At 37.5% G+C, this 22398-nt stretch overlaps 1 protein-coding gene across 1 annotated transcript in view; it reads left to right on the top strand.

Annotated features, from left to right (window-relative positions):
- SMARCC1 (SWI/SNF related BAF chromatin remodeling complex subunit C1) overlaps nt 1-22398 on the top strand; it is a 150929-nt gene that overhangs the window by 46376 nt on the left and 82155 nt on the right. The window contains exons 9-13 of the mRNA XM_069475630.1: nt 3664-3789; nt 8391-8512; nt 11456-11580; nt 13490-13549; nt 21148-21185. Coding sequence (XP_069331731.1) covers nt 3664-3789; nt 8391-8512; nt 11456-11580; nt 13490-13549; nt 21148-21185 — 471 coding nt within the window. The remainder of the gene's footprint in view (nt 1-3663; nt 3790-8390; nt 8513-11455; nt 11581-13489; nt 13550-21147; nt 21186-22398) is intronic.

The following is a 22398-nucleotide window of genomic DNA, read 5'->3' as shown; positions in this document are numbered from 1 at the left end:
CAATCTATGTCAGCTGTATCACATTTTTATATATGTAGTGCCGTGTTCCTGGACTCTGTTATTAATTTTATTGGTTATTGTATTCCTGTGTAGATAATAGCTTTTTTTTCTTTAGTGGCATCTTGGCTCTTTGCCCTTTTTATAAATTTTAGAATCAGCTTGTCAAGGGCCATATGAAACAGATAAACTCATTGAGATTTTCTTTTTTTTTTTTTCTTTTTTTTTTTTTTTTTTTTTGAGACAGAGTCTCACTCTGTTGCCCAGGCTAGAGTGAGTGCCGTGGCGTCAGCCTAGCTCACAGCAACCTCAAACTCCTGGGCTCAAGTGATCCTCCTGTCTCAGCCTCCCGAGTAGCTGGGACTACAGGCATGCACCACCATGCCCGGCTAATTTTTTCTATATATATATTTTAGCTGTCCATATAGTTTCTTTTTTATATTTTTAGTAGAGATGGGGTCTCGCTCTTGCTCAGGCTGGTCTCGAACTCCTGAGCTCAAACGATCCGCCCACCTCGGCCTCCCAGAGTGCTAGGATTACAGGCGTGAGCCACCGCGCCCGGCCTCATTGAGATTTTGATTGAAATTAAATTGAGTTTATAGATCAGTTTTGAGAAAAACAAAATCTTAATATTGAATCTTTTTGTGGATGAGATTTATCTTCCCATTTAGTTGTATAATTAAATAATTAAAGTTGTATGATTTTCTTCACACTGCCGTTTATTATGGAATGATCATATTAGTAAGGTATCTTTTTGGAGAATTTTTTGCCTTAAATTTCACATATGGAATGTCAATCGCATAAAAGTACAGTCATACAAAGGGTGGCAAATTATAACCTATGAGCCAACCACCTGTTTTTGAACATAAAGTTTTGTTGCAACACATCTGTATTGATTGATTTATGTATTATTAGTTGATGCTTTTACAGTATAGCAGCAGAGTTGAATAGTTGAGACAGAGATTGTATGGTTTGCAATTCTTAAATTTACTAACATTTTAAGAATATGTTTCCAAATCCCTTGTATACGTATTGCCTCATAAGAAAAAGTTTGCCAGCCCTTTCTATACGTATTGTCCCATTACCTTCAGTGGTTTAAAAAAACCTGAAAACAAGAATTTAAAAAAACTATTGTTAAATCTAATCTAAGGGGTTACAGCCAAACCAGTCTCTTACTGAAAACTTGAAAAAAATGTGACCCATGTTATGTATTGTCAGAACTACTCAGCTGCCAAAATGGCTTAACAATTTCAAACATATATAATATATTTGACAGTAATCAGATGGGGTATGTTCAACATCTGTCTAGTCAGAACAGAATAAGTTGTTAATTGGGGGGAAAATGTACATTAAAAGAATTAAACTGTATGACTCATGAGCAATATAATATTGTGATGTACCACTGAAGTATTTTTAGAAAGTTATTTCCCTGAAGATCATAGTGGCAGAAGTTTAAAATGAGGATTGATCGTAATGCTTATCGTAAATGCTTATCATGTATCATTTTATTAGGAAAACTGGGCTCCCGAAGTTAGTTAGTTTTACTCAAGGATACATGTCTTATTATATTATTTTGACACTAGGTATTTTTTGTGAGTGAGATAATACAGCATAAGGTTTAAGAACAGAATTCAGTGCAAATCCAAGCTTTGCCTCCAGTTAGATGTGTAACTAGGCAGCTTACTAAAACTGTTTGCCCCAATTTGCTGATTTGGAAAGCTGGAGAGAATAGTTATTGCATTATTTCAACAATTTAAGGATTAAATGAAATCATGTATGATAGGTGTTGAGCACAGTTCCTGGCACAAACAATTGATAGGTGTCACATTCTATTTTTACTTTCTTTCTTTTTTTTTTTTTTATTTCATCTTATTGTTATGGGGGATACAGAATTGCAGGTTACATACGTTGCCCATGTACCGCCTTTCCCCCCTATTTTTACTTTCTTAAGAAATTTCTCCCAAAGATTTCTGAATAAAGGATGTACAATGTGAATATTCTGCTCTTTAGAAAAATTTTAAATATATATACACACACACACACACACACACACACACTTTTCCCATACTTTGGAAAACACTATCTTGTCTGACATTTATTTTTTAAACTATCACTGAGTTATTTAACCCCTTTCTTAGCACAGTCATATTTTCTTTTTCTAATTAGCTTGAGGTTTCTCATGTGCTCTATTTATATAATCTTTCCATAATCTGTATATTCATAAATCTTTTCAGGTACATTATTGAAGGTCTTTTTGACAGGGTATTAATTGTGTGTTTTTATATTTTACTGTGTAACCGTAGTTTTCAAAGGAGAGGGAGGTATGTAGTCAGAGGGCTCTCATTCTTAAATCGGGGTAACTGAAAGGCTTTAGCCCAAATAACCATTTAGCAGCCCATTTTTATAAGAAAAAAAAAAAAAAGGCAGTTGAGACAGAGATTGACAAACTGTATATTTGTTTGGAGACAGGATCTCACTCTGTTATCCTGACTACAGTGCAGTGCTGACTGCAACCTCAAACTCCTAGGCTCAAGCCATCCTGCCTCAGCCTCCCAAGTAGCTGAGACTATGGGCACGTACCACCATGCCTGGCTAATTTTCCTATTTTTTGTAGAGACTGGTTTTCACTCTTGCTTGGTCTGGTCTCAAACTCCTGTCCTCATTCATTCCTTCCACCTCAGCCTCCCAAAGTACTAGGATTATAGGCAGTACTAGGATTATGAGCCATTGCTCCTGGCTGACAGAATATTTTTATTAGGCAGTTCATATTGTCATCTGGTGATTGCCATGACGTATCTTGTTTTCACAGTGTTATAGGAAGGCCTCATAGTTATAATTGGTTCTTAATGCAGCATATTCATGTTCATTGCATACTCCTGCAACCCAGATACCCTCATGACTTCAGATGAGAACAGCAGTCTCATACAGTGGAGAACTGTTTAGTGCCAAATTCCATTTGTGCCCCCCTTGAAGAATAGTGTTGGATAAAATGGAATATTGTATTTGCTAGGTCTTTGGTTTAACTACCTGTCTGTATGTCTGTATATTTTTATATATCTACATCTATACAACATCCAGAGAACCCCTCATTTTGTTGCTTCTTACTCAGAAGCGTTGGCTAAAACAAGAGAAGTGGCCATTTATAGGTGTGGTAATAACCCAGCATCTGTCACTTCCACACCCCCATCTCGACCTTTGTTATCCCTGAAAGGTCTCCATAGAGCACCATGAATACTTGATGGGGCTAGGTGATAGGTGTCTGTAGATGTTCTCTTTCATCATTACCTAGAATGTTGTTGATTACATGTACCTAGAGACATACTTTGTACCTAAAGCAATGACTAACTTCTGTGTACTTCTGAATGTTTTTATCAATAATTTCCATGACGACAAACACAAAATGATTTATAAATTTGAGGGTCTTAGCTATCAAAATCTCAGTCTAAGCCCAATCAGTGATGCTTTTATGTCCTCTCTATTCCATAAAAGATATGCAATAAAAATTAGAAACGGTTGCAACTTACATATCATTACTAGTATTACATTTTTAATCTTTTTTACACAGTTCAGCCTGTGAATATAATAAATCAGCTTCTTTACTTTTGAATACTTGGAAAGCTTGAGTGATTTTATTATTTATGTCAGTATCCTTTGATGTGGTTTTAGGTTCATGTAAAATGGATTTTGGACACTGATATTTTCAATGAATGGATGAATGAGGAGGATTATGAGGTGGATGAGAACAGGAAGCCTGTGAGCTTTCGTCAGCGAATTTCAACAAAGAATGAAGAGGTATTTTGTTTGACACTGTTTCTCACTACTAGGTGTTTCTTCTTTATGGACCAAAATATTGCCGAATTTTTATCGATAAACTGTCACATACAAACCCAGGTGCATCAGCCATCAAGTACATTTAAAATTCCTAAGTGGCAGTAACAACCATCTAAAAAGCTGGCGTCTCCTCCAAAATGGGCATGAAAATCTCAAAGTGTCATTAAGATTTAAAGTGGCCCATGCAGTATGGCAAGTGGTAAAGCTGATTTTGTCCACTAGATTTGAATTTTAGTTGTATTAATGTATACCAAATATCATCACAGCAGAGTTTAATTTAGTTGTTGGTTTTTCTAAGGGAAGCTCATTTTGTTTAATACTAGGCCATTAATAAAAAGTTTATTATATCTCAAACAAGAAGCAATACAATTTATGAAAGTGTGCACCTAAACTATTGGCACAATTTTGCCCACTTAATGGTAGCTTGTTTATGCCAGAACCGAAGAAGCGTGGAGAGTAAGTGGCAATGAAATCGCAAAAGGCATTTTGCACAGCTTGCTGAGAATTGAATATTTTTCCTTGCAAGAAGTGGTCCAAATCCTGGAAGAAGTAATCAGTTGGTTCAAAGTCTGGTGAATACAGTGGATGACAGAGAGTTTCCAAGTCCAGCCCCTGTAGTTTGAGCAGCATTGTTTGTGTGACATGTGGTTGAGCATTGTCTTGCAAGAGGATTGGCCTGTCTCTGTTGACCAATCTCAGCTGCGTAATCACAAGCATTCTCATTATTTTGTCCAGTTAGTTGTAGTAGACATCTACTTGAATTGATTAACCACGTTTCATGAAGCTGTGGTGGATGATACTAGTGCTGGACTGCCAGACAGACACCATTAGCTTTTTTTTTTGATGAATATTTGGTTTTGGACTGTGTTTTGGCACTTCATCTTTATCCAGCCATTGTGCCGAATGTTTGCGATTGTCAGAAAGGATCCATTTTTCATCAACATGTAACAATAAGGTGTAGAAATGGTTTGCTTTTATGTTACGACAGCAAAGAAAGGCAAGCTTCAAGGTGATTTGTCTTCTGATGCTCGTTTAATTAACATGGAACCCATCTGTCAGCTTCTTGACCTTGCCCATTTGTTTGAAATGGTCCACTCTTGTTGGAATAGTAACGTCAAACCTTGCTGCTAATTCACACATAGGTGGAGATGGATTCGCTTCCACTACAGCTTTCAGCTCATCATTATCCACCTTGGTCTGAGGTTGCCTACATGGCTCATTTTCAAGATTAAAGTCACCAGTATGGAACTTTTCAAATCACAGATGTACTGTGTGTTCATTAGCCACGTCCTTCCCACACACTTTGTTGATATTTCGAGCTATCTGTGCCACATTGGTTCCATGATGGAACTCATATTTGAAAATAACTCACATTTTTGGCTTATCCATGGTTTCATAAAAATTGCTCTTAAAAAAATGTTTGAAAGACGATCACAAGCCAGGCCATGCGTTTGAAAGACTGAGAATGTACCTTCACAGTAAAAACAAAACAGGCAGTGTCAAAGTGAAATGTCAGAGATATTGACTGTCAAACTTAGTACTTAAGGAAATTGGACATTTCATACTTAATAACCTAATATTGTTTTCAATAACTTGTTAATGCACAGACAGTAGTTTGTACAAAGTACAGGCCTTAAAAGCTCACAGTTATAGTTCAGTTCTCCTTTCTAGGGGTGTGAAACTTGACATTTAATATTCCTTAATCCTTGAAGAAGTTCAACTACTTAGATATATATCCATGATTCCTTTTAAGGCACAATTTGTGCTAGGAGAAGACTTGCGTGTGACAAGAAGGCATTTTAATGTTGGGCTTGTGACAGCTTTAGAAAGAGACCAGGTGGGTGATGTAATCCCAGCACTTTGGGAGACTGAGGTGAGATGATTGTTAGAGGCCAGGAGTTTGAGAGACCTGTGATTTTAAAATCCTTTTCACTGTGGTTTTATATTTTAGTTTTTTGAAAAATCTTTGAGACCGTTGATCTTTGAATTATTAACATAGATAGTACAGTTCTTTCATATCTCTTTTCAGCTATGACTTTGCTAAACTTCTTTGTCACATTATGTATATTCTTTATTTTTAAGAAAAATATTTTAAAATTTTGCCTTTTTATCGTTTCATTTTTAGTTTGTTCCTGTTTGTTTTGGAATTTGACTCCTTAAGCTGTTTTATTTTAACCTTTCCCAGCAGATACGTTTGTGTATTTGTTTCCCCTTAATATATATTAAAACCATATTTTGTATCATCTTCAGTATTCAAATATACATATTACATTAGTAAGCTGCCCTGTTCAGACTTTGTTTATTCATTATTTTAGGGGATTATATAAAAATTGATTTAATTCTTTCATTTAAAATTTTAACTACAAATTTACTGTATTACTAAAACGTGTGTATAGTTTAGATTTTTTTTTAAAAACCGCTGTTACAGACCTGTAAGATGGTTAAGATTTCCAATTTGATGCTACTGAGCTACTGAAAGTAAAACATAGTTGTAGTTCCAGGTAACAGAAAAAATTACTGTTTAGTTGATTTTTTTTTTTCCTTAAAACAACTCATGCTATGTAATAATTCATGCTTTATTTTTTTAATTTAATTTAATTTAATTTTTTTGGAGACAGAGTCTTGTTCTGTCGCCCGGGTTAGAGTGCCAGGGCATCAGCCTAGCTAACAGCAACTTCAAACTCCTGAGCTCAAGCGATCCTCCTGCCTCAGCCTTCTCAGTAGCTGAGACTACAGGCATGTGCCACCACATCTGACTAATTATTTCCTTTTGTAGTGGAGGTGAAGTCTCGTTCTTGTTCAGGCTGGTCTCGAACTCCTGACCTCAGATGATGTTCCCATCTTGGTCTCCCAGAATGATAGGATTATAGGCGTGAGCCACCGTGCCCGGCCTAGGTGTTTTTTTCTTTACCATGGTCTATTTTATTAAATTGGTAGTTAATATCTACATGTTGACTTTTATAGATTCATCTGGTATTATGGAACTTCCCTGAACTCATTTATTAGTTCTATCTAGTCGTTTTTTTGTGGGCTCCTTATGGGTTTCTATGTATAAGATTGTTATCTGCAAATAGGGATAGTTTTACTTCTCCAGGTTCATTTTTTTTTTTTTTTTTTTAAAGAGACAAGGTCTTGCTTTGTTGCCCAGGCTGAAATGCACTGGCACACTATCAGTTCACTGAATTCCTGGGCTTAAGCATTCTTTTTGCCTCAGTCTCCTCAGTAGCTGGGACTATAGAGGCACACTACTATGCCAGCTAATTTTAAAAATTTTTGTAGAGATGGTGTCTTACTGTGTTGCCAGGGGTAGTCTTGAACTTCTGGCCTCAAGCACTCCTTCCACCTTGGCCTCCCAAAGTGTACATGTTGACTTTTTTTTTTCTTTTTTTGGAGACAGAGTCTCACTCTGTTGCCCAGGCTAGAGTGCCGTGGCGTCAGCCTAGCTCACAGCAACCTCAAACTCCTGGGCTTAAGGAATCCTTCTGCCTCAGCCTCCTGAGTAGCAGGGACTACAGGCATGCACCACCATGCCCGGCTAATTGTTTCTTTATATATATATATATATATTTTTTTTTTTTTTTTTTGAGACAGAGTTTCACTCTGTTGCCCAGGCTAGAGTGAGTGCCGTGGCGTCAGCCTAGCTCACAGCAACCTCAAACTCCTGAGCTCAAGGGATCCTCCTGTCTCAGCCTCCCGAGTAGCTGGGACTACAGGCATGCGCCACCATGCCCGGCTAATTTTTTCTATATATATTTTTAGCTGTCCATATAATTTCTTTCTATTTTTAGTAGAGATGGGGTCTCGCTCTTGCTCAGGCTGGTCTCGAACTCCTGAGCTCAAACGATCCGCCCACCTCGGCCTCCCAGAGTGCTAGGATTACAGGCGTGAGCCACCACGCCCAGCCTGTTTCTTTATACTTTTAGTTGTCCAGATAATTTCTTTCTATTTTTTAGTAGAGATGGGGTCTCGCTCTTGCTCAGGCTGGTCTTCAACTCCTGACCTCGAGCAATCCTCCCGCCTCAGACTCCCAGAGTGCTAGGATTACAGGGGTGAGCCACCGCGCCCGGCCCATGTTGACTTTTAAATGATGTTACAATCTTATTTAACGTCTTTTGTGCCATAAAGTTATCACTTCTATTCGTTTTACTGATTGACTCAAGAATAATTTCTGTAATGGTACATTTTCCCAGGATCATTTAGCCTTTCTGTTTGATCAATTTAATAACATGTATTTCATATTTTTCCAGTAATTAATGAAAATGCTTTTCCCACCTGTAAGCACATGTCAATAGTAACAGCTTATAAGTATGCAGAGATTGGGTATGTCTGTGTTGTAGCGTCGTTTGGATAGCTAATGTTTCCATTGGTGGTGTATCACCTGAAAGGTCAGGGAAAGTCTTTTCAATCCCAGTGCTCCCGGATGCTTAATGATGTGCCTTTCATTTGCTCTGAACTGGTCGGTTGTTTGCTGTCTTTGTGGAAACTCATCTTTGGACAGGGTTTGTAGAAACTGAGGAGTCAGCAAAGCTGGTTGATATTTATTTCCATTTACTTCTTCCTAGCCAGTGAGAAGTCCGGAGAGAAGAGATAGAAAAGCATCAGCTAATGCACGAAAGAGAAAACATTCGCCTTCGCCTCCCCCTCCTACACCCACAGAGTCACGCAAGAAGAGTGGGAAGAAAGGGTAAGAACTACATGATTCAAAAAGCATATAAACAAACTCCAAAGGGCTTTCTAGATTTTTTTTTTTTTTTTGAGACAGAGTCTTACTCTGTTGCCCAGGCTAGAGTGAGTGCCGTGGCGTCAGCCTAGCTCACAGCAACCTCAAACTCCTGAGCTCAAGCGATCCTCCTGTCTCAGCCTCCCGAGTAGCTGGGACTACAGGCATGCACCACCATGCCCGGCTAATTTTTTCTATATATATTTTTAGCTGTCCATATAATTTCTTTCTATTTTTAGTAGAGATGGGGTCTCGCTCTTGCTCAGGCTGGTCTCGAACTCCTGAGCTCAAACGATCCGCCCACCTCGGCCTCCCAGAGTGCTAGGATTACAGGGGTGAGCCACCGCGCCCGGCCGCTTTCTAGATTTTTACATTTAAATTGAAAGTTATCCTGAAAGTAAGTTGTACTTTGACTTGGTTGGAAATCTTTTTCTTGGGCAGCTTGTTTTATTATGGGATGTTATCTTACAGATGTCTTATGTTGTATTTATACAAAGCTACCCTGAATATAATCATTTTTTATATCTAAGTATATAGAGAAAAGCATGGTTAGCAAGAATTTTAAGAAATATATTTACCATAGTTAATGTCTTTTTCTTTATCATCTGTCTAATTTTAATCAAATTGACTGGAAAGATAAACCTTTGGCTGTTTCACATTCTTCATTGCATGACAGCATAATGCCTTGTTCAGAGCTATTCGTTTGTATTTAGTGAGCCTTGGTTGAGTGAGTATTATGGTTTCTACTGAATAGGTCATTGTGTGATAAAATGAGAATTTAAAGCCTTTGCACGGTGCCCGGCCTTAAGTATATACTTAAGAAAGTGTAGATAGTACTTAATAATTTATTATATATTAACTAGATACTTAATAATTTTAGGTTTGCTCAGCTCAAGTTTTTTAATTTTGAGACAGAGTCTTGCACTGTTGCCTGGGCTAGAGTGCCATGGAGTCAACCTAGTTTACAGCAACCTCAAACTCCTTGAGCTCAAGTGATCCTCCCATCTCAGCCTTCCTGAATGCTAGGATTGCAGATGTGAGCCACCGCACGTGGCCTCAAAATATTTTTTATATAATTTTGCAAAGATTATAGTTTAGTCTTAGTGATAAAACAGTTGACAAATTGATTATTTTCATTTGATAGTAGATACGTTAAATTCCTGGCTGTTGCCTGGACTATAAAGATGTACTTGGCGTCTTCTGTCTTACAGCTTTCTTATATGGACTCTCCTCTCTAGCCAAATGGGCATTTCTCTTCCCTGAATATGCCTTGAATCATGTTATTCATTCTCTGAAGGGTAGAGTTAATTAGAAGCATTTTTAATCATTCAGAGAAGCCTTTAGGGATGCTTAAAAACCTCTTCATTTCATATATAATATTAATTAGCCAGTCATAGTCATAAAAATATTTTGTTATTTTAATAAGCTGTATGTATTGTAACATATAAAAATTAAAACCATAAAAATAGATTTTTTCATTGATGTTATTGGGAGTAACCTTATTTTTAAATTTCTATTCTGAATCTTGCGATTTATGTTCAGAGATGTAAGAACTACTTGAGATCTTTGTGAGCAAAGCCATATCACCTTTTCCAAATGTCCCTATGCCTGAAATCAGATGTGCTGCTGTTCCCACTCAGGAGCTAAAATGGGGCACCAGGAGGCTCACAGTGGTGTTACCCTCTGCTTTGATTAAAAAGCCTATCGGATTGAAGTTCTCAAAATAGATGTATGCATGTACTACTGTATTCAATATATTTGCCTTCTAATGGCCAGGCCTTTTCTCATTTTGTGTTTCTTCTTAGAATCATGTATTAATCAAAATATGTTGAAATCTGCTTTCCTAACCTTTGTTTTATTCATTTTCTCTTTATTTTTTCTTCCGTTTTTAAGTATTTTATCTCCCTGCCACCTTTACATTTATAGGCTTTATAAAAAATCCTCATCTAATTTTTATTTGGAACAAAAAACATTTTACCTTATGTACCTAATCCTAACATATACCAATATATTGTCCCTCAGAGAGATCTTTGAGCATTCTCTCTGCAGTGTTGGACTCAGTCTGGGCCAGCATGCTGTTTCAGTCAGCTCTTCCTCCGTTCCCACTGTACTTGTCAGTGCACTCTAGATTACTACCCATTACTTCCCAAAATGAGTTTTTTTCCCCTTATGGCTTCATTTGTTTACTCTTTATCCTGAAACATTGTCTACTTCTTAGTGAATTGTTACATGATTCTCAAGGTTCAGCTTAACCGTCACCTTCAATCTCTATAAACTCCTTCTCTGTGATGTATTTTCTTGGTACTTTTATTCATTTCTCTGTATTGAAATACAATATTTTATTGTATTTCTCTGTTGGTATACAGCCTATTATGTGAGGTAGGTAAAGATTTTTGTCCTGTATCCCTTGTTGTTCTTCAAGGTAATGGATATATTTGTTTTAAAAATACATCATAATTTGATAGAATTTTTGGTGAAAGCAGTGACAATTTTTATTAAAAAAAGGTTAGTATCATATTAAGTGATTCTTTGCAGTTCCTTATGTTTGAATTATACAAAGAGCTGGGAAAATAAGGTTTCACATTTCTTTGAGAAAATTTCTTATGTAAGTGATTGTTTGTAGTTTGAGAGAAGAGACGTTATTTTCTTACACTAATTTAAGCCCTTTTATGAGACTGTCTGCAGTTTGAATAGTAGGATTTCTTATGTCTCTTAACTTTCATTTTCATTTTTTGGCTGGTTAAATGTAATTTGTGGAATGTGTCTATTTTATGTTATTATTCTTTGTCTTTTAAAGTGATTCTGAGAATAGATTCTAACAGTAATGAACGTAGAGCCTCAGAAATTGTTTGCTATAAGTAGCTATAATCAGTCTTGTTTATATTTTATGTACCTTGTATGTTTTAGCCAAGCTAGTCTTTATGGGAAGCGCAGAAGTCAGAAAGAGGAAGATGAACAAGAAGATCTCACCAAGGATATGGAGGACCCAACACCTGTACCCAACATAGAGGAAGTAGTACTTCCCAAAAATGGTTTGTATTCTTCTGCATGAGAGCGTTAGACATAATTTAATCATTCTTAGCAATGCCATGAGATGATTCACTTCTTGCTGTGAGTCCACAGTTCTTAGCTTTCAAATATGAATAAACTCCCTGTTTTAAGGTTAACTTTTTTGAAATTTCTTCTTTGTCAGTAACTTGATATACTTTTGCTTATTCCTATATTGAGAAAACATACTGCAACCAAAACATTCTCTAAATTTAGTAATATTTTAAATTTATTGATTTTAAATTTCAACAGAAGCAATATTCATATGAAAAAGTGGAATATGTATCTATGTACAATTTAACTTGTTCAGATCTCTAGGCATTGGTTTATGTAAATGCAAATTTGAAGAACTCTGTTAATACATTTTGTCTGTTAAGTATGATGAACCTCAACAAGCCTAACTTCTATTAACTGTAATGAAGCTTAAAATGTACTTTAAATATTCATTAAGTGGTTTATTTTTTCCTAATCGACCATTAGATGTTTTTGTCCTCAGCGAAACTGTGGTCACATTTTGAGAAATAAGCTCCAACACATTCTAAAAGGAAAAGTCATATCACAGACATTTACTTTATTAACTTATATTCCATCCCTATTCATCTTTATGGGGGTGAGTCATAAATAAGAGACTACATATATCAAATGCTCATTCTCATGACCTAATCATTTTCCAAAGGCCCCACCTCCAAATACCATCACATTGTGATTGGGCTTTCATCATATGCATTTTTGAGGGGGACACAAACATTCATTATCTTTAGCTTACCAAATCTATTTAGAATCACTATTAATCTAGTTGAGGTAAAATTATAAGAAATTTAAAGTTTAAACAGATGTTACCCTGGGAGAAGATATTTATTTACTCTTTTAACAAATGAAGGATTAGAATCTTAAATATGTGTAAAAATTTTAGATCCCATAGAGTACAGGGCAAAGTATTATGTAGTGGTAATTTTTCAGAAATATAGGGCTAATAAATGTGTGAAAAAATGGTCAACCTCACTTAACCAAGGGTATGTAAATTATTGAAATAACTGTTTTCATCCGTCAGATTTTCAAAACTTTAAAGGTAGAAGGAGAAGTGTAAATGTTTTGAGTAAATTGATACTATCAAATGATATAGTGGGAGTGTAAATTAATGAAGTCACTTAATACAGTTTGACTGTGTGTTAAGTTTACATCCAGTTGCAGTTTTTATTGTCAGAGTCCATCTTAAATAATTACATGCTCACATAAAAATAATTATAAAAGAATGTTTATTATGGAACAGTTTAACATATTGAAAGTAAACTTAGTTCTCATCAGTGCATAGGGCCAGTTAACTTACTGTCTACTCATGAATAGAGTGGACCTGTTAAAAATGAAAGAGATGTTATGTTCCTCAAAGTTCTTCCGTGGGAAGATCACAAAGGTACACTGTTACATGAGAAAAAGTGAGTGCTAAGGCACAAGCACACTACAGGTAACAGTTAGGGTTGTAAAACCCGCAGGATATATTTTAATGTCCATCTGAGTGAGCAGTTCTTCCTTAATTTGTCTGTCTGAATGAATTAATGGCACAGAAATGGGAATCAAAACAAATGCACAAAAAAATAAGAAAACTTTGGGAAAGGATTGAAAGGTTCTTTTCATGTTTTGTTATGAATATTTCTGTATTGTTTACTTTCGTGATGAAAATATATTAATATCTAGGTAATTAATTATAGGATATAATCTCTTAGGTGAAGTGTAAATGTTTCACAGCTGAACTTATGGTTTTTACATGGAGGTGAGCAGTTAATGGTGTTGGAGTTGCAGTGAGATGCTTGTATTTTTTAGTCATATCCCATTCTGTTTTTTTCTTAAAAACAAGCAGAACTTTCTCCCTAAAACACAATTCTGTTTTTTCCCTAGTGAACCCAAAGAAAGATAGTGAAAATACACCTGTTAAAGGAGGAACTGTAGCAGATTTAGGTAAGTACCAAAAAAATCTATACACAGGTCTGTGGTTTTTCTCTTGAATATATCAGTTCTTCTGATATTCCTTTCTTTATTAAGAGTTGTTGCTTTCGGTTGCTATGCTTTATGTTTTTATACTTGTTTCTCTATTTTTTTAATTGAATTTTGGAGACAGGCTGTTTTGCCATGCCGAAATGCAGTGGTGTGATTGTACCTCACTGCAACCTCAATCTACTATGCTTAGGCATGGGCTTTTTTTTTTTGAGATGGATCTGTCTCTGTTGGCCAGGCTGGGACGATCATAGCTCACTGCAGCCTCTGTCTCCTGGGCTCCTGTGATCCCCGGTCCTCAGCCTCCTTAAAGTAGCTGGGACTCCAGGCACATACCATCACATTCAGCTAATTTTTTTACTTTTTATTGTGTTGCCCAGTCTGTATTTAAACTCCTGGCCTGAAGCAGTCTTCCTGCCTAAGCTTCCTAAAGTGCTGGGTTTACAAGTATGAGCCACCATGCCCAGCCTCATTTTTTTTTTTTTTTTTTTTGAAGACAAGGTCTGACTATGTTGCCCAGGCTTGTCTCAAACTCTTGGCCTCAAGTGGTCCTTTCACCTCATCCTCCTGAGTAGATGGGCTTATAGGCAGGAGCCACCACACGAGACCCTGTTGTTCTGCTTACCATCACAAGATATTAACTGTGGCTACCTTTAGTACCATTGTGATTTGGTTTGCTACCATGTTAGGAAAGGTAATTTGCTACGATCCATTGTTTCCAGTTAGTGATCTTCACCTCTTAGAGTATGGTGTTTTCCTACAAACTAGCAAAGATGGTAATATTAAACTTGAATTGGAATATCTGAATTTTAAAGAAACAGTCCTAATTGAAGTACTTTTTAAAATCGCTTTGAAATATTTGTTTTACAACATAAGTGTAAATTGATTTTGCATCTTTGAAACAAAAATCTGTTGAGTGTTATAACTTTGTAAGCCAAACTATCATCCTTTCTTAGTATTTCCAAATCGTGGAGTACATTTTCACAAGTAAGGTATAATTCTTGGGTGATTTTTGCCGGAGGGTAGAGAAAAGGAGTGTAGCCATTTGTTCTACTTAAAAAACAATTCGGGTACTTTTAAAGATCTTTGTTCCTGAGAGTTGTAGATGGGATGATAATCTTGATTATGTATCTTCAGTTGTAAAAATCAAAGGAGAACCTAGTGGTTTCAGTATACACTAAATTTTTTTTTTTTTTTTTTGAGACAAGAGTCTCGCTCTGTTGCTCGGGCTAGAGTGCTGTGGCGTCAGCCTGGCTCACAGCAACCTCAAACTCCTGGGCTCAAGCAATCCTCCTGCCTCAGCCTCCCAAGTAGCCGGGACTACAGGCATGTGCCACCATGCCTGGCTAAGTTTTTATATATATTTTTAGTTGTCCAGCTAATTTCTTTCTAATTGTTTTTGGAAGAGACAGGGTCTCGCTCTTGCTCTGGCTGGTCTTGAACTCCTGAGCTCAAACGATCTGCCCACCTCGGGCTCCCAGAGTGCTAGGATTACAAGGGTGAGCCACCGCGCCTGGCCCTACACTAAATTTTTGACATTATTGAATTTTAGACCTAAAAGAGATTTTTAAGATCGTCTGATGTGGAAGATGAGACTTCAGTTTCTTTCTTTCTTCTTTTTTTTTTTTTAATTTTTTATTTATTTCCTTTTTTTTTTTTTTTACGCCTTCCGTGTAGCTGGGACTACAGGCATGCACCACCATGCCTGACTAATTTTTTCTATATATTTTTAGTTGTCCAGCTAGTTTCTTTCTTTCTTTTTTTTTTTTTTGAGACAGAGTCTCACTTTGTTGCCCGGGCTAGAGTGAGTGCCGTGGCGTCAGCCTAGCTCACAGCAACCTCAAACTCCTGGGCTTAAGCGATCCTACTGCCTCAGCCTCCCGAGTAGCTGGGACTACAGGCATGAGCCACCATGCCCGGCTAATTTTTTTGTATATATATATATTTTAGTTGTCCATATAATTTCTTTCTATTTTTAGTAGAGACGGGGTCTCTTGCTCAGGCTGGTCTCGAACTCCTGACCTTGAGCGATCCACCCGCCTCGGCCTCCCAGAGTGCTAGGATTACAGGCGTGAGCCACCGCGCCCGGCCTTCTTTCTATTTTTTTAGTAGAGATGGGGTCTCACTCTTGCTCAGGCTGGTCTTGAACTCCTGAGCTCAAACGATCCGCCCACCTCGGGCTCCCAGAGTCCAAGGATTACAGGCATGAGCCACTGCGCCTGGCCTTCAGTTTCTTCTAGTTAAGAGAATTCTATATTTGAATAAATTGCAGTAATTCTTCATGGGATATATGAATGGGTATTTGGGAGAATTTTTCTATTTCATTTTATTGAAAGCATCCTATGTTTCCTGACTTACAACCTTTCTTTAACCATCAACAGATGATCCTATTTTTACATTAAAAGGAGAAGCTCAAAACTGTCTAGTTAATATAAAGGAGGTATTAGGTCAACAAAATAAATGAAAAAAAAAGAAATTCTGTCAAAACATTTCTATCTTAATTATATTAACATTAATAAAATAGAATATAGATCTTGAATAATTATTAGTAATTTACATTCTCCGTAAATTTATATCTCTGATTCTGTAACTGTTACTTAGCTACTGAATCCATGCCAAGAAAGCAAAAACTGGCCAGGCGTGGTGCCTCATGCAAGAGCAAGACCCCATCTCTACTAGAAAGAAATTAGCTGCGGAACTAAAAATAGAAAAAATTACCTGGGCCTGGTGGCGCATGCCTAAAGTCCTATCTACTCAGGAGGCTGAGGCAAGAGGATAGCTTGAGCTCAGGAATTTGAGGTTGTTGTGAGCTAAACTGATGCCATGGCACTTTAGCCCAGGCAACAGAGTGAGACTTTAGGGAAAAAAAAAAAAAAGCAAAAACTGATTATAAATAGTCTTTTATATTTCCATTAATGCAATATGGTGAAAAGATTAAGACATAGTACTCTACACTGGGAGAATGTGTTAAACAGAATGGTAGGGATTGTGTCACATGTGGAAGTAAAATATATGAAAACTTCATAAACAACAGGATAGGGTATAAATTAAATTTTGCATTGGTTATTTCTTTAGAGTACATATCCTGAAAAGGCAATATGTAGTTTTACAAGATTGTACAAATGTCCTTTTAAAAGTGAGGTAACCATTTAGAGTATGCTCATAACAGACTTTATCAAAGGAGTCAAATTGAAGCAAATTTTAGTGAAAAGGTAGAGACACACTAAGAAAATTTTTAGTGCTATGTATAAGAGATTTTCCCTTAGTGTTTGTGAACTGCTTGTGTTTTTGCACATTTTGTGAGGTGAAGTTCAGTATTATTGTTGGTGAAGGCGCTAGTGGTCACAGCTAGATCGTTAGGGTGTTTAAATTTGAAATTATTGTCCTGGTCTTTCATTTGTGCATTAGTGATAATACGAAGCATGTCAAGGGCACTGTGATCCATCAACTGTAAATTCTTGTTCTCAGAGCTGTTTGTTATTTTAACTGATCCATATTCTGCCTTTTATGTTATCTAGTAAAATATACTCAGGCCTTTTTTCATTCTTGAGGTCTCTGAAAGATCTAGGGGCTCGGTTAGGAGTATGGTTTGCTCATGTCTTGGAGGAGGAAGAGAACATTAATGAATTTTACCATTTAAGGATCAGCAAGAAGATTGTCCCTCCTACTTTTGTATTATCAGAAATGTATTTCTATTAGATACCAAGACTATCTCAGGACAGAAATTTGTCAAACTAAAATTAAATTGTGGCTAGGTACAGTGGCTCACGCCTATAATCCCAGCACTTTGGGAGGCTGAGTGGGAGGTTCTCTTGAGGCCAGGAGTCCGTGACCAGCCTGGGCAACATAGTGAGATGCTGTCTCTACAAAAAAATCAGCTGGGTGTGGTTTCATGCACCTGTCATCCCAGCTGCTCGGGATGCTCAGGAGGGAGGATCACTGGAGTTCAGGAGTTAGAGGCTACAGTAAACTATGATCAAGCCACTGCACTGCAGCATAGGTTACAAAATGAGACCTCATCTCTTAAAAAAAAAATGAATTGTATATTTTGACTAGAGAGATCATTTAAGTTGTACTAACACCTTCTAGGAAGAAATTGATCATCCTATGGTTTACCAATGTCCAGAGGACAAAAACTTGATATTTGGTAACCGTACCTAGATTTGTTAGTCACTTCCTTAAAACAAAATAGTTTCTATGCAGAGCATGACTCTTGTTGATAATTAGTATCATATTTTTCCACACCCTGAATCCCCTGTGCCTGTTAGTAATTATTTGTTCCTAACTTACACATCAAGCATCAGTGTCCATCTCTATTGTATGACACTAGGTATCTTTCTCCATGTGTTTGAACTTCACTATTAAACCATGTTAGCTGCGTTTCATTGATGAGGAAATGGAGATCAGGAGGTTCAGTAACCTCTTTCCAAGTATTTGGCTATTTGGTTGCAGAGCCCAGATTCAGGTCCTGGTCTGTCTTAACTTTATTGCCAATGCTTTGTGTCACTGCACTGTGCTGTTGTGCTGTGCTTATTTCTCTCGGCCTTTATTCATGCTCACAGTGGCTTTTTTTCAGTTTTATGAAGTCACCAAGCTGATCCCCACCTGAACCCCTTTGATCTGGTTGCTTCCTCTCTATGGACTGCATGCTGTGTGTGTCTTTCTCATCTCTCGTGTTTCAGCATAAATATCACGTTTTCAGAGAGACTTCCCTCTTTACTTGCTCTGGGGGCCTACCCACCCAATCCGTCTCTAATGTATTACTTTACTTTGATTCTCTTTATAATATTTTCAGCATCTGATATATTTTTGTTGTTATATCCCATGCCACTCCTAACTGGAATGTAAACTCCATAAAGGCAGATACTTTTCCTTGTTCATTATTGTGTTCTTAGCATTTGGACAGTGTCTGGCACATAGTAGGCACCCTTTAAAATTTAGTTGAATGTTTGAATGCTAGTCCCTTATTGCCTGTTAAAATATTATTTATCTTTTTATATTCTCTGAGGATTGGGATACCTTTTCTGTGAACGGTTGGGTAGTAAATATTTTCGGCACTCTGGGGTATATGGTCTCTGTGATAACTAATCAGCTTTGCCGTTGTAGCTCAAAAGCAGCCATAGATAATATATAATCAAATGCTTATGCAGTATTCCAATAAAACTTTCATTTATGGACACTGAAATTTGATTTTCAGCTATTTATTTATTTATTTTTATTTCAGTTTATAACGGGGGCACGAATGTTTAGGTTATATATTGCCTTTTCTGTGCCTGAGTCAGAGGTATAAGTGTGTCCATTCCTCCCCCCACCCCCCACGGTGTGCACCGCACCCATCAGGTGTGAATATACCCATCCCCTCCTCCCCCCTCCCAATGTGGATAAATTTTTTGTTTGTTTGTTTTTTAAATTTTTTTTTATTTCAGCATATTACAGGGGTACAAATGTTTAGGTTATGTATATTGCCCCACCTGAGTCAGAGCTTCAAGTGTGTCCATCCCCCAGATGGTGTGCACTGTACCCATTAGGTAGGTGTGTATATCCCCATCCCCTCCTCCCCCCTCCCATCTGCCTGACACCCCATGAATGTTATTACTATATATGCACTTGAGTGTTGATCAGTGAATACCAATTTGATGGTGAGTACATGTGATGCTTTCAACTAATTTTTATGTATCATGAGATACTTTTTTTGATTCTTTTCCACCCATTTTTTCTATTTTTAGTAGAGACGAGGGTCTCACTTTTGCTCAGACTGGTCTCGAACTCCTGGCCTCAGGCAGTCTTCCTGCCTCAGCCTTCCAGAGTGCTAGGATTACAGGTGTAAGCCACCATGCCTGACCAGGCCTGCAGTGTGAAAGCAGATATTCATCTTATACCATATTGTTTGCATAAATAGTCTAGGTACAGTGAACTATCCTTATCAGTAAACTGTTCACTAGCAATATTTGGAGAGTCAAATACCCAGATTCCGTTCAGGATTTCTAGATTCCATACATAAACAGGCAGTGGACCACATTTGGCCATCGAGCTGTAGATTTCCAATCAGCTTTTCTAACGAGCTTTTGTCTGTCTTTCTGTCTGTCTGTCTGTCTGTCCTTCTTTCTTTCTTTTTTGGCGGCGATAGGTGGGACACAGTCTCTCTGTCATCCAGGCTGGAGTGTAGTGGTACAGTCATTACTTATTGCAGCCTAATTTGTGGGCTTCAGCAGTCCTCCTGTCTCAGCCTGCCGAATAGCTAGGATGGCAGGCACATGCCACCACATCTGGCTAATTTTTAAATATTTTGTAGAGATGCGATTTGTGTTGCCCAAGCTGGTCTTCAACCCCTGGCCTTGAGTAATCCTTTTGCCTTGGTCTCCCAATACTGCTTTTCAAATAGATTTTTGTCAATATGTATTGAATGAATACATGAACGAAAGGAGGATTTCCCTGTTTTTTTTTTTTTAAGAGGTGGATTTTCATGTTGCCCAGGCTGGACTCAAATTGCTGAGCTCAAGTGATCCTCAAGTAGCTGGGACTACAGGCCCATGCCACCACACCCAGCATCCTGTGTTCTTTTTGAGCTCCTTCATGTCTTAGTGACTACCAAGGATCATAATAATGATAAAAAACTTAAATGTTACTGACATATAATTATTCTTTTGGTAATCTCTTGCCCATTCGAAAGTGGCACTTTTGGTTTTCACTATGGAAATCAACTGCCTAGTTTAAATTTTACATAGGTTTTCTCTTGGTTTTTGCAAAGCAAATATTTAGGTTTTGAGTCCCCTATTCTCAGAAGATTTTTTTTTTTTTTTTTTTTTTTGAGGAAGAGTCTCACTTTGTTGCCCAGGCTAGAGTGCCATGGGGTCAGCCTAGCTTACAGCAACCTCAAACTCCTGAGCTTAAGCAATCCTCCTTCCTCAGCCTCCTGAGTAGCTGAGACTACAGGCATGTGCCACCATGCCTGGCTAATTTTTTCTATATGGATTTTTAGTTGTCCATATAATTTCTTTCTATTTTTAGTAGAGACGGAGTCTCGCTCTTGCTCAGGCTGGTCTCGAACTCCTGAGCTCAAAGGATCCACCTGCCTCGACCTCCCAGAGTGCTAGGGTTATAGGTGTGAGCCACCGCTCCCAGCCCTCTCAGAAGATACTAGCACTTTTACTAGAACTTTTGTCTGTAGGGATTATCACCTCTTTCTTTAGTGCTCATTCTTTAACTCATTTCCTCTGCAACCTATAATGTCCACTTTTTTTCATGAAACCTAAGGAGACAAGAACTCTAATCAAGTCCCTTACCTGTTATTAAGCAAGATTATGGCTAATATTAAAGCAGTAATTAATTATAAATTCCCTGTTGGTGGAAATTTTAAATTATTTTTGCTTTGAATTTCTAATCACCTCTGTGCTTCTGTGTAAAAGTCTAATTTACTGAATTATTCAGGGTGATTTTGCTTTAACTGTGGTTTGTTTTATTCCTTTTCTCTGTCCTATGTCAGTCCTTAGACCATAAAGTTCCACATAGTCCAAACGGCATTTACCTGTTTTTAAAATAAATTATGTGTTTTGATTTTGCAGATGAGCAGGATGAAGAAACAGTCACAGCAGGAGGAAAGGTAATGATTTGGTTAGTCCTGGTGTGAGAGAACTTCTCTTTAGTTTTTGGACATTGTGCAGTAGAAACGCTTAATTGGAAGTATCCTTAGTAGTCTTCTATTTTGAAGCCCTTCTTATTTTTAAAGTTTCTTTTTAATGCTTCCCCCAAATGCTTGTCTTCTTAAACCCCCAAAATTTTGTGAGAGGAAATTTCCGTCTTCCCAGATAGTGAAACTCATATGCTGTAATTTCTGGTTCCATACTCCCCTGGTTGCAAGTTAATAATCAGAGCTTACCACAGTGTTTCACATGTTACCCAACAGTGCAGATGAGCAGGGACCATACCTTGCCTCGATTTTCTCACTGCCATTTCTGTTGGTGCAGCCTTAATCCATAGGTGATGTAGGCTTTGAATCATGCTCTGGAACTTTCTTGAGGTGTATAGTCGGCCACTTAACTGTTTTTTTTTTTATCAGTTCTGCTGTAGAGATATCAATCATGTTGTTGGAAGATGTTAGATTTAAGGTAGGATTTTAATTTTTTTTATAAATAAGTGGCCCATCTTTTCATTCAAGCTGTCAGGTTTGTGTTAATAAGTGTAATTAATCCTTAATCATCATCTTTTATTTTTAAACATTTTTTTGTAGAGATGGGGCCTCGTTTTGTTGCCCAGGCTGGTCTTGAACTCCTGGTCTCAAGCAGTCCTCCCAGCTCAGACTCCCAAAGTGCTGGGATTGCAGGTGTGAGCCATTGTGCCCAACCTCCCTAATATTCTTGAAATAGCTTCCTTAGTTTGCTGAAAATAGATCTTTTTCGTCACTGAGACAAAGACATGCCCTAAATTGACATTTATCACTGTTTCATATACATGACAGGATTTCTAGCAAAAGTATTTAAACAAACTCTTATGCGTATGGCTTTTTTTTTTTGTTTTTTTTTTGTTGAGACAGAGTCTCACTTTGTTGCCCAGGCTAGAGTGAGTGCCGTGGCGTCAGCTTAGCTCACAGCAACCTCAGACTCCTCGGCTTAAGCGATCCTACTGCCTCAGCCTCCCGAGTAGCTGGGACTACAGGCATGCACCACCATGCCCGGCTAATTTTTGGAATATAGATTTTTAGTTGTCCATATAATTTCTTTCTATATTTAGTAGAGACGGGGTCTCGCTCTTGCTTAGGCTGGTCTCAAACTCCTGACCTCGAGCGATCCACCCGCCTCGGCCTCCCAGAGTGCTAG

Source organism: Eulemur rufifrons, chromosome 7, assembly GCF_041146395.1.
Source record: "Eulemur rufifrons isolate Redbay chromosome 7, OSU_ERuf_1, whole genome shotgun sequence".
In the NCBI taxonomy this organism is placed as follows: domain Eukaryota; kingdom Metazoa; phylum Chordata; class Mammalia; order Primates; family Lemuridae; genus Eulemur; species Eulemur rufifrons.
Note: the sequence above shows the minus strand (reverse complement) of the source record. Positions and strands in the feature narration are given on the sequence as shown.